This window comes from Triturus cristatus, chromosome 2_1, assembly GCF_964204655.1.
Source record: "Triturus cristatus chromosome 2_1, aTriCri1.1, whole genome shotgun sequence".
NCBI lineage: Eukaryota > Metazoa > Chordata > Amphibia > Caudata > Salamandridae > Triturus > Triturus cristatus.
Genome location: NC_140581.1, coordinates 252,894,779 through 252,911,251, shown reverse-complemented (window position 1 = coordinate 252,911,251; position 16,473 = coordinate 252,894,779). Strand labels below are relative to the sequence as shown.

The 16,473-nt window shown below is 52.8% G+C and overlaps 1 protein-coding gene across 4 annotated transcripts in view; it reads left to right on the top strand.

The window, feature by feature from the left end:
* Positions 1-16,473, top strand: part of AMACR (alpha-methylacyl-CoA racemase) — a 421,886-nt gene that overhangs the window by 319,432 nt on the left and 85,981 nt on the right. For all 4 annotated transcript variants that reach the window (XM_085630852.1, XM_085630868.1, XM_085630860.1 and 1 more), the window contains exon 5: positions 931-1,117. In XM_085630852.1, coding sequence (XP_085486978.1) covers positions 931-1,117 — 187 coding nt within the window. The remainder of the gene's footprint in view (positions 1-930; positions 1,118-16,473) is intronic.

The window sequence follows — 16,473 nt, the reverse complement described above, 5'->3', positions numbered from 1 at the left end:
TTTTCTGTCTAATAAAAAAAAAGAAAGTGTTCAAGTTCTAGCTATGTATATTCTACTTTTCTATGCCTTGCCGCATCCTGCACTGTAAGTTGGACTTCTTTTTTTCATTGGTGAGGGGGAGCAATGTGCAGTACACCCAGATTCCTGGTACGACACAACATATCTCCAGTGACTTTGATACTCCAAAGTCATTGCCTGTAATTCTTGGAGTGTTCATGGACGATTTTAGTGGTAGTGCGGTGAAAGTGCATAGAAGTCTTGTCATAGGGTACACGCCCATTATTTTCACCTTCAGCCATGCAGTTCTTGTGAACCATTTGAACATTCATTTCTGGCCTTAGATTCACGAGAATTATGACCTGTAGTTATCCTTACACCTTGCATAATACCCAGAGATATGTGCAGAATGCTTTTATGTTGAGTAACACAGGCTTGGTGTAAAACCTACATTGCATGGACGTGCTGTATTGAACACCCATGGGAACAAGAATTGCTCATTATAATAATTGCATGTTTCCCTGTCAGAACTCTAAATAAGGGCACTGTTTTATTATCTCCTCCTGTCCACTTCCCAGCATCCATTAGATCCTTTACCACTACATAAAACAAATAAATAGTGGGCCAAAATAACTTGGTTTGACCTACACAGTTATCCCATAGCACTTCCTGATGTTCTTTGTGGTTCTCACTCATTTTATACATGATATTTCCTATGAATTGGTATAGCAGTGTCTGTAAACGAAAAAAAACTAAATATATATTGGGTAGAAATGAGGCAGGCAATTGTTGTTCTGCGGTCTTCTCCATAAATCTACTTGTTGACATGCATCCCTCATGTCTCTAGTGTGCCCAGCAGGTACCTGCAGGGTAACATCCAAGCTGCGTTGTTTCAAATTGTTTTAAAAAGATTTTCATGTGCTTGTTTTTCAGGTAGAGGGTGCGGCGTATGTTGGATCTTTCTTATGGACATCACAAAATTCATCCCTTTGGTATACCTCTCGTGGAGGGAATTTGTTAGATGGTGGAGCACCATTCTATGATACATACAAAACCTCAGATGGGAAGTTCATGGCAGTGGGTTCAATTGAACCACAGTTCTACAGTATGCTGTTAAAAGGTGAGCTAGATACACTTATTAGGCCTCGCTTTCCAACTACACTGCCGCTACAAGGGGTATTGTTTACAATCAAGGGCTTGGAGCCCACCTGTTGCTTATCTTTTGTTGCCATTATTGTCACCTCTTCTTTGCTGCCTCTTAATTAGCTAGCACATGTTGGGCGTTACTTCGTTTTCTCTTTGTTGAGCATGGGCCAGGTACAGATTGATTAATCTTAATTAGTGACCCATTGTGATTGAGGTAATGTTTCTTCCCCCTCCTGCCTGCCCTTTCCCCGTGTGACTTCTTCCCCCTCCCGCCCCTTCCCAGTGTGACTTCTTCCCCTCTTGCCCATCCCTTCTCGGTGTTGATTCTTCCACCTCCCACCCACCCCTTCTCGTTGTTGCTTTTTCCCCCTTCCGCCCACCCCTTCTTGGTGTTACTTCTTCCCCCTCCCGCCCACCCCTTCTCAGTGTTGCTTCTTCGCCCTCCCTCCCACCCCTTCTCGGTGTTGCTTCTTCACCCTCCCTCCCACCCCTTCTCGGTGTTGCTTCTTCTACCACCTACCCGCCCCTTCTCGGTGTTGCTTCTTCCCCCCTCCCGCCCATCCCTTCTCGGTGTTGCTTCTTCCCCCCTCCCACCCACCCCTTCGCGGTGTTGCTTCTTCCCCCCTTCTTTGTGTTGCTTCTTTCACCCTCCCACCCACCCCTTCTTTGTGTTGCTTCTTCCCCCCACCCCTTCTCGGTGTTGCTTCTTCCCCCCTCCCACCCACTCCTTCTCGGTGTTGCTTCTTCCCCCCTCCCACCCACCCCTTCTCGGTGTTGCTTCTTCCCCCCTCCCACCCACCCCTTCTCTGTGTTGCTTCTTCCCCCCTCCCACCCACCCCTGTGTTGCTTCTTCCCCCCTCCCACCCACCCCTTCTCGGTGTTGCTTCTTCCACTCTCTCACCCACCCCTTCGCAGTGTTGCTTCTTCCCCCCTCCCGCCCACCCTGTCTCTGTGTTTCTTCTTCCCCCTCCTGCCCACCCCTTCTCAGTGTTTCTTCTTCATCCTCCCGCACAGCCCTTCTCCGTATTGCTACTCCACCCTCCAGACCCACCATTTCTCAGTGTTGCTACTCCACACCATAAAATTCCACACCACACAATGTCACACTACACAAACCCACTCCACTTCACACCACACAATGCCAATCCAGTCCACTCCATTCAGTGCCACCACACTACATGCCACTCAATTCCACTCCACTTCACACAGTATCACTCCACGCTGCATCACACAGTATCACTCCACTCAATTGTAGTTGTATTTATATAGCCATTTTAACCCCTGATAAGGCACTGAAGTGTTATGCGGCATGATACTCCACTCAACTCATTGTGTCTGCACTCAGTGCCACTCAAGTCAACTCCACTCAGTACTCTTCTACACCACATAATGCTTCACTCCACTCAACACCACTTCACTCCACACAATGCCACTCCACTCTACACAATGCCACTCCACTTCACATCACGCAATGCCAATCCACTCCATTCAGTGCCACCACACTCCACTCCACTTCACACAGTACTACTCCGCACCACACAGTGTCATTCCACTCAATTGTAATTGTATTTATATAGCCATTATAACCCCTGATGAGGCACTGAAGTGTTATGCGGCATGACACTCCACTCAACTCATTGCGACTCCACTCAGTGCCACTCAAGTCTACTCCACTCAATACCCCTCTACTCCACATAATGCCACTGCACTCCACTCAACACCACTTCCCTCTACACAATGCCACTCCTCTCCACACATGTATTTGCTAATTAGATAAGATCCTGATTTAAATGTGGGCCGAAAAACTCACCCAAGCAAGAGATTTGTTTTGCAGTCTTGCTTATGGGGTGTATCCTAGCAGTATGTGCGCTAACAGTACTTTAAGAGATGATGTAAGGGCCGAAAGATGCACGAATACTGATTGTTGACATAATCTTAACCCTAAGCGAGCACCTTTTGCATACTCGAGGGTTCTAGTGGATTCAGCTTGAAGAGATAATGCATGCGACTGCTGAATGAAAATAATTCATAGTGGAGACGTTAGTGGCTCATTGGCAGAGATAGTTTTCGCTTTTGTTGCATAGTTAGTCTCCGATGTTATGAGCGATTGATATCCGGAGTGCGGGTACCATAATGTTATTAAGCGCTGTCCGTGTTTGTGAATGCCATTTCAAATTCTGAACGAGGAAGTAAAAATGAATCATTCAAACGCGTCGCTAACATGAGTCTGCCACCTAGTGGAAAGTAATTAGATTAGGTACAAGCTGCTTCAGCGAGACAGCAGACAACGAACTCCCTGACTTCCTGGTTAAGCTCCGCCCACTGAGCACTATCTTAGCTAGCGCTCTAGTGGTTGGCTGGAGCTTGGGACAACCCTACTTAGGGGAGGAAATGCTAGCGCGCAGCCTAACTGATAGAGACTCTTAGGAAGTGGAACGCGCTGCTCGCCTGACTTGAGAACGGCTTCCTGACTACGCCATATCGCGCTTTCTCGCTGCGGCGAGTGTTAGGTACAAGCAGATTTAAATTGGATTTTAAACTTGTATAAACTGTTGCTGGAATTGTTTTAAAAAGTGTTGCCTAAATTCACTCTGCCCTCATACTTGCACAATAAAATTAAATAGCATCTCACCTCGCTGCTTCAGCGAGACAGCAGACAACAGACTCCCTGACTTCCTGGTTGAGCTCCGCCCACTGAGCACTGTCTTAGCTAGCGCTCTAGTGGTTGGCTGGAGCTTGTGCGCCGGAGGCGCGCCAGAGGCATGCCCGTCTGTGCCCATCTGCGCCTGTCCGCGCGCCGGCCGCGTCCAGCACCAGCCATGCTGCTCGCCTGCATACTGGTAGGATCTGCTACTCTAGGGAAACTTTATTAAGTCTTGATAAGAGGGTATGGGAGGAAGACCAAACGACTTTAATGTGTGGGCTAATCAACAGTAGATCATTGGTAAAACATTACCAAGAGATTTTTAGTATGTTGGAGGACTTGGACCTGGATCTGTTGTTTATTACGGAGACCTGGACTAACTTAGACTCCTCAGTGGAGCTCGGACTGGCATGCCCGATAGGTTACAAAATCATTCATAAACCAAGGCCCATAGGGAGAGGAGGGGGGCTTGGGATAATCTTTAAAGAAAAATGGAGCTGTGCACCCCTACAGATAAAAGAGATCGAAGGATACAAACTCCTAGGTTTTACACTGCAAGAATCTAAGGGGAGACTGCTGACAGGCCTGGTTTGTTATAGGCCTCCAGGGCCAGCCCCTCAGCATCAGATATTACTTGATACCATCGCTGCCTTGGCACTGACACACTCCAGGCTGTTATTCTTGGGTGATTTTAACCTCTGGGATATTGGGAGCCCAGGGAACCATCTGCAGTCGTTAAGCCAAACATGTGAGAACCTTGGTTTACATCAGCTAATACAGGAGCCAACTCACCAGGGAGGTCACACGCTGGATTTGGTGTTTGCTAATCGGACTGAGACTAAGGTGCTTAACATCACGCCTTTAAACTGGACTGACCACTTCCTGATACACTTTAAGATGTCCATTCCTAAGACCACACAGTATAGGAAAGCTCAGTCTACCTATTGGTGGGGAAGAGACTGGAGGAAATTGCCAAAGGACAGCCAAGCCCCTCTCTTTCAAAGTCAGACCCTCTTTAACCCTGATGAGTCAATAGATAAGAACTATAACAACTATAGTAATTTCATAACTAGCGTTCTTGATGGCTATGCTCCGCTAAAAAAGATCAAGACCAGAAGGAAACTCTCGGCACCATGGTTTAGTGAGGAGCTACAACTGATTCGTACGGCCCGCCGACAGGCTGAGAGGAGGTGGCGCAAGTCATACTCAGTTACTGATAGGAGAGCATTGAAATTAGTACAGGGCCAATATAAACAGGCCATTGTGGGGCCAAATCACAATTTTATGCCAGCTCAATTTTACAGGCACCTAACGGCACAAAGGCCCTTTTTAAGATCGTGAGGGACCTTTCTAACCCTGGATGCCTGGCCAATAAAACGCAGGCATCACAAAAACTGTGTGATGAAGTTGCCTTGTTTTTTGATGACAAGGTTGCAAACATTTTGGGAAGGCTTAATCAGGGTGTCACCTATACCCAGGTAGGCGACGAAGTAATGCAAACCGACATATCCCTTGAGCACTTTCAACCTCTCACCGAAACACTTTTTAATTCCATCGCTTAGGAGATATCCTCTGGGTCACCTCTTGACCCCCTCCCACATACGATCTGGAAGGAATATGGTCCCGACCTGTTCCCAGGATTGCGGCAAATCTGCTGCCAATCCATGAGGGAAGGAGTAGTACCTGAGGCCTTGAAGCAGGCTGTGGTAACCCCCTTGTTGAAGAAGTCATCTTTAGACCCTTCAATACCAGCCAATTTCGGCCCAATATCCCTCCTGCCATTTCCCATTAAGATCGTGGAGAAAACGGTCAGTAAGTCTCTGTCATGTTTCCTGGAAGAAAACCATCTATTAGACCGGGACCAGTTCGGATTCCGACCAGGACTCGGAACGGAGACGGCTCTGACAACTGTGTTGGACAAGCTAAGAACGCGTGCCGATAATGGTGACTCCTCTGTGTTGTTGTTACTGGATATGTCGGCTGCTTTCGACACAGTTAATCATGCAGTACTGATCGCGAGGCTAGAGAGGTTGGGGGTGAGGGCTGTGCTTTGAAATGGCTACAGTCCTACCTATCAAATAGACAACAGGTGGTAACCATGGCACCATTTGCCTCCTCGAAGCCTCCGGTCCATCATGGAGTACCTCAGGGAGGGCGAGGTGAGCCGCCCCCATCCCGCTGAAGCAGGGCATCAACGGAGCAGCACCCCGCTACCCCACGACGACAGGGGGGTCGCCTTCCGCGCGCTGCTGGCTCCATGCCTAGAGGGGCGCGAACCCGCTCCGGACCGGGGTTGACGGCGGAGAAGAGGCGCCACGAGCCAACGAGGCCTGCGATGGATACGGACCATGTGACGGCGAAACTGGACAGTGTCCTGGCGGCCATGGAGAGGATGGAGGAATCGCTACAGCAGACGCGCGCCTCCCTGGAGACCCGCATAGACAGTGTGGCAATTGACCTGACGCACCTCAGAGCCGACCACAAAAAGCTGCAAACGCGCACCACCGCGCTGGAAGACGCCATGGCAGAGGTCGAGCCAGCGTCGAAACGAGCAGAAGCCGGGGTGAGCGACCTTCTACACCGGGTGGAACTACTAGAGGGAAGGGCTGAGGACGCGGAAGGCCGGGCACGAAGGAACAACATCCGCCTGGTGGGCATCCCGGAGCGATGGGAAGGGGCGAATCCTGTCCGCAAGGTCGAGGACTGGCTACGGGACCTATTACCGGACAACACGCTCTCCCCGCACTTCGTGGTGGAAAGGGCCCATCGCGTCCCCGCGAAACCACCACCTCCGGGCTCTAACCCTCGGCCGTTTCTCCTCCGAGTCCTCAACTACAGGGACCGCGATGCCATCCTGCGAGGGGCCAGAAACCTAGGGGACATTACCATTGACAACGCGACAGTGATGTTTTTCCCGGACTACACGGCGCGAGTACAGCGGCAAAGACACTCTTTCCTGCCCATCAAACGACGGCTGCGTGAAGCGGCCCTCCAGTACTCGCTGCTCTTCCCAGCCAAACTGCGAGTGGTGGCACACGACAAAACCCATTTCTTCACGAGTCCCGAAGACGCGGAGGCCTGGCTTGATGGCGGAATGCCAGCCGCGCCGCGACGGACGACGGGAACAGGCGCGATGGAAAGACCGAGGGGACCAAGACGACGACGCCACCGCGGGTCGCCCACACCGCCGCCAACCGGCGGGACACCGAGCCACTCCCCGCCAGCGGACCTTGTTCATCAGGAGCAGCGGGACGCCCTGCGCAGGGTGGCAGAGATTAGCAACTCTCCGGCGTCGTCGGCTCGGCCGGACGCCAGCCCGACGGCCCACTCAACGGACGACGAGGCAATCTACGGCATCCCGGACACACAGGAATCTGGAGGACCCCCGGAGGTCACACCGCAAACAGTGGACCTCTTTGGCTGAGGTGCCCCGGAAATGTGATGCCACCTGACGTACATTGCCGACCTCCCGAATCCCTACGAGATGGCCCCTTACGGACCTGAACTTGCTTGAAAGGCCTAGGCACCTACGCTGACGGCGCTGAGGGGGGGCCCGCCTGTGGGGCCGGACACTGTAAGTACAATTTCTACTTATGGCCGCACGGCCTACACACCTGATTCACACTCATGCAGAGACACCTTTTACTGCCGCATGCTCGGCTTGTTACTATTGGGGGGTCGTGGGGGGGAGAGTGCCCGCGCCCTCCCCCTTCCCCCCCCCCCTCTCCGTGGGCATCCCAGCCCCCCGCTGACATGATGGCTGGGCGCACAGCTGCTGCGGCCGTGAACTATGGCCATCGGACGCCCGCCGGCCGGCAGCAACATGTACACAACGCCTGGGAGGCATGCAAGGCGCTTCCGAACCTACATTGCTTCCGTTGTTGTTCAGAAGATACTTCACCCACCCCCCGAGACTGTCTAGTTCGTAAACTCGCTTGAGTGTTTGGACGGCGACCTGTTGTGCAGCCGACCTTTTGGTATTCTACAAGTTCTCATCTCTCTTTATTTAGTTGCCATGTTTCGACTTTCTATGCACCCTTTCTTCCCTCTTCCCTCACCCTGTTGGAGATCACGACCCTGCATGCACATCACTAGCTGTAGCTACGCAGCGGGTGCGGGCTGCTGGCCCCGGGGGGCCCTTGAGATGGGGGGATGCGCTCTTGGGGGCGGAGGGAGACCCCCACACACAGGACAGTAATGGCTAGTACCCAAATATGCACCTGGAATGTCAGGGGGATGCACACACCGGCTAGGCGCTACCATATTTATTCGTACCTAAAGCGGCACAAGATTAACATAGCGCTGCTTCAGGAGACGCATCTGAACGGCGCTGAGGTGCGGACACTACACCGTAGATGGCGGGGACAACTCTACGCCACGGAATACTCCTCATTCGCGCGTGGAACACTGATATGGATCCGCCCGGGGACCCCGTGGGAGGCCACAGACATTGCGATAGACAGCGAGGGCAGATACACGGCCGCGCGAGGCAGGCTAGATGGTCATCTTATCACATTGATGTCCCTTTACTCCCCCAACATCGAACAAGCAGGCTTCCTGGCGCGGCTATCAACGACTATGGCGCCCTGGCATGACACTTCGTGGATTATAGGGGGCGACTATAATTGCACCTTAGACACCACGCTGGATCGCTCCTTCCCGCCCCCCGCGAACGCCCCTACCAGGGGAGCCACGAAGGCGTTGCTGGAGTGGGCTGCGCAATGGGACTTACACGATGTCTGGCGACAGCGCAATCCGGGGACGCGGTCGTACTCCTATTACTCTGGCGCTCACGACCTGTACGTCCGCCTAGACCGCTTCATGGTATCCACAGACCTCCTACCTCATGTGACGGACGCGCAATACATGGGCCGCACACACTCAGACCACAATCCGCACTTCATGTCCGTAGCCTGGGCCCACCCACACCCCCCTGTCCCCACATGGCGCCTGCAGCCAGCGCTGCTACTAGATGCGGCTTTTCGCGCTGCCCTACTCGAGCGTACTGCGCAGTACTTCGAGGACAACACTGGCACAGCAACGGACCCGAGGGTGGAGTGGGATGCCTTCAAAGCCGTGATACGGGGTCACTGTCTGCGCACCCAGGGGCGGATCAGACACCAACTAGAGGGAGATCTCACTAGGCTGGAAACGAGTTTACTTACGCGGGAGGAGGAGGCGGCGGAGGGAGACGAGGGCCCGCTACAGGACGCCCGCTCGGAACATACACGCCTCCTGGAGCGACTTCGCCATGTCAACTACGCGGCACACTCGGCGAGGACTCACCGCCTTGGTGACAGGCCAGGCAAGCTTCTAGCGTGGCTGATTTCGCGGGATGCCCGCTCCAAGCCGGTAACGGCCATACTGGGCGAGGGTGGGGAACTGGAGTACACGCAAGCTGGCATCCATGACACTTTTACTGCCCACTATACCGCATTGTACCGCTCCCGGCTCGCGGTTCCCTACGCTGCTATTGCAGACTATCTCTCCCCTCTGCCGATGCCGCAATTGACTATCGCTCAGCAAGACGAACTCGGCGCTCCACTGGAGGCGGACGAGCTTAGAGAGGCCATCTTTCAGCTCTCCAACGGGAAAACTCCGGGCCCGGACGGGCTACCGGCTGAATTCTACAAGGCTGGCTCGGATATCTTAATCCCGGAGCTCCTGCGCATGTACGCGGCGGCGGCGGAGGGCGCTGCCCTGCCCCCAACATTGAACGAAGCCACGCTGGTCTCTATACTTAAGCCGGACAGGGACGGCACGCGGGTGGGCTCTTACCGCCCACTGGCTCTTCTAAACACAGACTATAAGATTCTTGCTTCTGCACTGGCTAGGAGGCTGGCCCCTCACGTACCCACTCTTGTACACCGGGACCAAAATGGGTTCGTCCCCACACGCCATACCTCCCACAACATCCGCAGGCTCTTCCGGGTACAGGAATACGCCACGCGGCAGTGGCCCAGGGCGGGATGCCTGATACTGGACTTGGAGAAAGCCTTCGACTCCGTCGAGTGGCCATACCTAAGGGCGGTTGCGGAGAAGTACCAATTGGGGGGCGGCTATAACGCCATGATCGCCCTGCTTTACAGTGAGCCGACCGTCCGGGTCCGCACGGGTCGCATCCTCTCGGCCGCCATCCGAGTCCGCAGAGGCACCCGCCAGGGTTGCCCGTTGTCGCCGTTGCTATTTGCACTGGCAATGGAACCCCTGGCTGCGACGCTCCGAGCGCACGGACTGGAATGGGGAATCCCATTGCCGGACGGCCTACACACGGTGTCCCTATATGCAGATGACCTGCTGCTATACGTCAGAGACATGACCGCCATCCCTGCTTCCCTCGCTGACGTTTTCCGCACCTTCGAAGCACTGTCGGGCCTGAGGGTTAACTGGGCCAAGTCGGGAGCCTACCCCTTTGGCTCGGAGACACCTGAGTGCGACGTCCGACTGGGAGGAGACAGGCTGCGGTGGTACCCCACCACCTTCCGCTACCTGGGGATACGGATCTACAGGTCCCCGACGGACGTCCTAGATGGGAATCTCCTCAGAGCAATCACATCCGTGCGCACGCAGGTTAGCTACTGGAACACCCTGCCCCTCAGCGTGCCTAGCAGGGTAGCACTGACCAAAATGATAGTGCTGCCCCGCCTCTTGTACTACTTTGCAAACCTTCCCTTGTATGTGCCCGTCAGAATATTCCGCGACCTGGAGGTATTGCTGCGCACCCTCATCTGGAACAAGGGAAGGCCGCGGGTAGCACTGGCCAAACTGTACATGCCTGCTGACTCTGGGGGACTAGCGGTCCCCAATCTGGAGCTATATTATCTTGCAGCGCAGATGCAATGGGTGGCGGGGTGGCTGAGTGGCAAGCAGCTAGAGGACACTGCCTCACACGCGGTTGCTTGGACGCGGACGCAAGTCCACACGCTGTTCCATCCGCTGACTCGTGCGCCCTGCCCCTCCCAGATTTACCTGGCGGTAGCGCGCAGGTGTTTCCAGAGGTGCCTTCGCCTCACCCGCGCGACCACACCGTACGCTCCGGAGTTACCACTACTGGGCATGCCTAGCCCGACGGGACCCCTCACGGAGGCCCATTTGGCAGGGTGGGAACAGGCAGGTGTAGATACGCTAGGTGACCTGTATGAGGACGGCGACTTGCTGACGTTTGCTGCCCTGACGGACGGCACGGCGCTCCCGGCAGGGCAGTTTCTCCTGCATGCCTCCCTCATGCAGACGCTCTCGGCCTCTTGGGGCGACATGACGACGGAGCTGCCGACGCATACCTTCATCCAATATCTGCATATTATGGGCAGTGGCGCACACGTCATACACTGGCTGGTGCAGGCACTCCTCGCACACTCACGACTGACCACCTCGACATTAAGAGAACGCTGGGCGACGGACAGGGGCAGAGACTGGACAGATAAAGAATGGGCGATGATACTGGCCAGCCCGGTTAACGTTCCACGCAACCCCCGCTTCAAGCTCATACAATATTACATATTGCAGCGAGCGTATCTCACCCCGGAGAAGATCAATAAATATTTCCTGCGCACGGATGCCGCCTGCCCGCGGTGCTTGTCACCAGGAGCGGACCTTTTGCACATGCTCTGGCACTGCGCTGACGTGCAGACGTATTGGAGCGACGTGCTGTCACTGATCGAGCGCGGCGCGGATGGACGACTGCCACACACGTGGGAAGCGTGTCTCTTGGGCCTGTACAAGCGCACAAAAGCGAACAGAGTACAGGCGCGCTTTTGGGACATGGGACTTGTTACAGCCAAACGCTTGCTCACCAAGCACTGGAAGGCGACGGCCCCTCCGCACATCAGGCACTGGAGGGCATCCTTCGTCAACTGGGCGCAGGCGGAAAGCGCAGTGCTCCTCCGTGAGGAAACTGCGGGACTCAGGCAGTACCCCATCGCTCACCTTTGGGATGGCCTCCTCGCCACCTTTCAGACGGCCTGCCGAACCCGTGGGATAACCTAAACACTAGGCAGACACTGATACACTACTAGATCGCTGGCAACATGTCTGAGACCCCGGTGCGGTTAGCTCCTGGCCCCCTCGACCTGCATATTCCCCTGACACATCTCACATACCGCGCGACAGGCTACTACTGACAGATACTTCTTGCGCTGTGCTCTGGCGCACGCGCGGGACTTACTGCCGCTGCTACCTGGGAGGGCACGCACAATGACGACCCCCCCCCCCTCTTCTCCTCCCCCCCCCCCTCTCCCCTCCCTCACGATCGGCCACTCGACGCGCTCCCCGGGCGACCGGCTACGCCCTGCTGGACAGCCCCTCTCTCCTCACACATTGCTGCACGCGGATCTCCTTTTCCCCCCCCCCCCCCCTCACCCTTCTACTTCTGGCCACTACCCGAGTTCTCGACCCTGATCTTGATCCCTAAAGTTTACGTTGCACACCCGGGGCACAACTCGGCGACTGACTACGCTCCCTAGCAAAATATGTGTTCCATTATAGCAACGGCCGCCACGCGCACCCTTGCGAACTACGCTGCAACCTCCTTGACGCGCTTCACCCCACGCTACACGCGGGCCACCGGGACTCCGATGTCCACACATCAGGGCGCTTGACGGACAACCCAGCACCCAGCACACATCCTTCTGCGAGCCCAGGAGCTAGCTGACAATGATGCGCAGCGGGCGGATACGAAGCGCCCCCTCACACGCGGACAATGCGCTTTAGCTGAGAAACAACGCGACACATATCAGAAAAACACCACCGATTCGCTTACACGCAATGTACATACCTGAATCCTCTATCTAGGTACAACTGAGCTCCGCCGCCGGACCTCCGGGTTGTCGGCTAAACGGCTGTGTTTAAACATTTGACTGTATGTACCCGAACATTGCTGACCTGGTGCTCTGTCGCAGAATTGTACATTGCCAACCGATGCAACTATGGTTAATAAAAGTTCTCAAAAAAAAAAAAAAAAAAATGGAGTACCTCAGGGATCGGCAATCAGCCCGATCCTCTTTAGTATCTACCTACGCCCTCTGATCCCTATTATAAAATCTTATGGGATCGACCTGGTTAATTACGCCGATGACACCCAGTTATTCTTCTCTTTGGAGGGAAAACATGCGGTGCCTTTGAACATCTTTTAGGCGTGTATGGGCCAGGTCTCGGATTGGTTGAAGGCCAATTCCCTAGAGTTTAACGGGGGAAAGACAAAGCTGCTGTATTAGTATGCAGCAGGAAGATCCAAACCCCTACTGGGTGAATTCAGGCTTAGGCCTGAGGAGGATGTTATGGTGGCCACAAAGACGGTTCGTAACGTGGGGGTGCTGGTAGATGAGGACCTACAGATGCAATCGCAGGCTAATAAAACAATTAGCATCTGCTTTGGTCTGACAAGAGCCCTTCGACAAATTTTACCTCTCCGGCCAGACCCCTGGTGGTTAGAAGTATAATCCTGGGTACACTGGACTATTGCAACTCCCTGTATCTGGGTGCTCCCCAATACATCCTGCAGGGGTTGCAAAGAGTCCAGTCTATGGCGGCCAAACTGGCCCTTGATAGACAGCGTGGCTCGTCTGCTACTCTGGCTCTCAGGGACCTTCATTGGTTACCCATCAGAGACAGAGTTAGCTTCAAGTCACTATGCATGGTATACAGGGCTCTACTTAATATGGGACCAATGGCTCTGCGAGAGAGATTCTCCTGGTACGTGCCCAGAAGATCTCTTTGATCCGCCAGTCAAAGTCTGGTCTCTGTTGGAAGAGTTAGGATGGCTAGGATGGGAGGAATGGCCTTTGGTATAGCAGCAGCATGTCTTTGGAACAGGCTACCGCAAAACATCAGGCAAGCCGACTCCCTGATGGGCTTCAGGAAGGACCTTAAGACCTGGCTATTTGCCAGGACTATGAAGTAAGCCTCCTGATTAAGAGCTCAGTCGTTTTCCACTGTCCTAATTTTCATTCATCAGGTCTCTAAGCGCCAGGATACCCGTTGGGTGACAGCCGCGCTATATAAGCATTTCATACAATACAATACAATACAATACAATACGATTTCACTTTGGTGCGTTGGTGAATAAAACAATATTTACGATCAAAGCTGACACGATTGTAAAGAACATTAGAATGGGGACGGACGAAAAAAAAAATTGTAAAAAAAAAAAAATTGTATATTTCGTGGAATTGTAAGTTTATTTGTGAAAATACCGGGCCTATAATATGCAATCCACCTCTTGGGACTGAGGGCTCGTAAACCATACTTTCTCATTCAAAACAGTGATACATCCAGAGACCCGGTCTTCACTATAATATTACCAACTAGGTGAAAGCAAGCAGTCATCCCCTTGCTGAAAAGCTGCTCAGCCGACATATAGAATATCCAAAAACGTTCACGTAACAAGACAGTGGAGTACCTGGAAATGTACACACTTAACGACTTCCGTCTGATGGCGCAGAGAAGTCACAATTATCCTACAGAACGTAGGGGTGAAATTATTCATTGCCAGGTCCGTGGCGAAGATGTGCACCCAGGGCACAAGTCCTAAACAAGTGGGAGGGGTGGGGGAGTGTGGCCGAGGGCACACACAGCGTTTCCCTTGCGGGAGTGAGCCTTGGGCACCATCTGTTTGGAAGTTAATTACGAACAGATGTTGCCAAAGCTCGCTCCCGCAAGGGAATCGCCAAATGTGCATGCGTTGCCATTGAAAGCAAAGCAACGCGTGCACATTTTTGGCACAAAAAACAAATCGATTTCTAAAGGTCTTCTCCTATGCAGCGCATGCACGCTGCGTAGGCGAGACCTAAAAAGGAAACCGGCAAGAGTAATATAAAGGGTCAGGGAGTGCCTGGCAGCGAAATAAAGAGGCCTGAGTTGAATTCTGTATTATGCACCCTTGGTATTCGGCTTGCTGACATTTTATAGCACCCGCCGCGGGTGTTTGAGCAGTGCTTTGGCCACCGACAATTATTATTTTACACATATAGCACTCCATTACACAATGCCACACCACTCCATACCACACAATGGCACCCAACTGCACACATTGCCACTCCACTATACGCCATACAATGACACTCCAGTACACACCACGCAATGCATTCGTATCCACATAGTGCCACCCCGCTCTACACAATTCCACTTCTTGTCACACAGGGCAATTCAACTGCACTCTACATAATGCCATTCCACTCAGCTTTGATTACATTTATATAGTGCTTACTTTTCCTGATAAGGTGTTGAAGTGCTTTGTGGCATGCCACTCCTCTCCACTATATGGAATGCCTCCCCCACCCTACTAGCCCCTCCCAGTCTAAAACCAGTTCACGCAGAACCTTAGTACATACTAACAAGCTCCGTTATCAGATCAAAGGCATCCCATGGTTACATAGATCGTAGATCGATATAATTGGTACATGTTGTATTATAATATATAGAACAAACCTTTGAAGCACTGTAGGGTAATTCAGTGACAACATAGGCAACTTTCCTTACCACACATGGCCACTCCACTCCATGTAAAACCACTGCATTCTATGCCTCACAGTGCCACTCCACACAAGACAATGCCACTCAACACAATACCACTCCACATCGCACAGTGCCACTTCATGCTGTACAATGCTACTCCATGCCACTCAATGCCACTTTACTCCTCGCCAAATAGTGCCACTCCACACCACACTATATCACTCCACGATACACAGTCCCACTGCACTCACTGCCACCCTACTCCTCACAAGGCCACTTCATGTCACTCTACTTCACACAATGTCGGTCGTCAATTCCACTCCACGCAAGGTCAGTCCACTCCATGCCTCATAATACTACTGCACGCCTCACAGTGCCACTTTATGCCACACAATGCCACTCGACTCCATGCCACACAGTATCACTCAGCTCCATGCCTTACAATGCCACACCACTCCATGCCACTCCACACTGTAACCCTCCTCACTACTCCATCCTCACAGTGCCACACAATGCCACTTTACTAAATGCCACTCTATTTCATACCAGACAATGCTACTCCACTCAACACCACACAGTGCTACTACACTCTGTGCCACTCCATGCCACACGTGAAACACCATACCACTCCACTCCTCTCAACACCACACATTGCCATTCGACTCGATGCCACCCAAAGCCACACGATTACACAATGTCACACCATGACCAACAACGCCACTCCACACAGTGTCACACTATGCTACCCAGTGTCATTCCACACAATGCCACTCCACACATTGGCACTCTGCACCACACAATACCAGTTCACTAGTGAATGAATGGAAATTTTACTGCGCGATTGTTTAAAATCATTTGCAATATTCCAAAGACAGTGCAATAGTATGTATTCCATTTTAAAATTGTACACATTGCTTAATATTTAAGAAGAACAGGAAATAACTAACCCTCCCCCATTAAAAACACCACTTGACAACCAGAGGTAAAAAGTTGTGTGCAGTTTCCTAGTCATAAAACAAACAGTGAAAGCCTAATTGCAGCTGATCCTTTTGTTCAATATGCCAATTGGGTTCTATCTAAAACCACCAGTGGTGTAACAATAGACCTCTAAGCCTCCACGGTGAGGGGGACTCCAAGCTCCAGGGGGCCCCCTTCAGCACTTTGCAGGGGAGGACCTCAAAGCTACTGACTGGGTCCGAAGCATGGTGGGGACCCTCCATGCACTTCACAGGGGA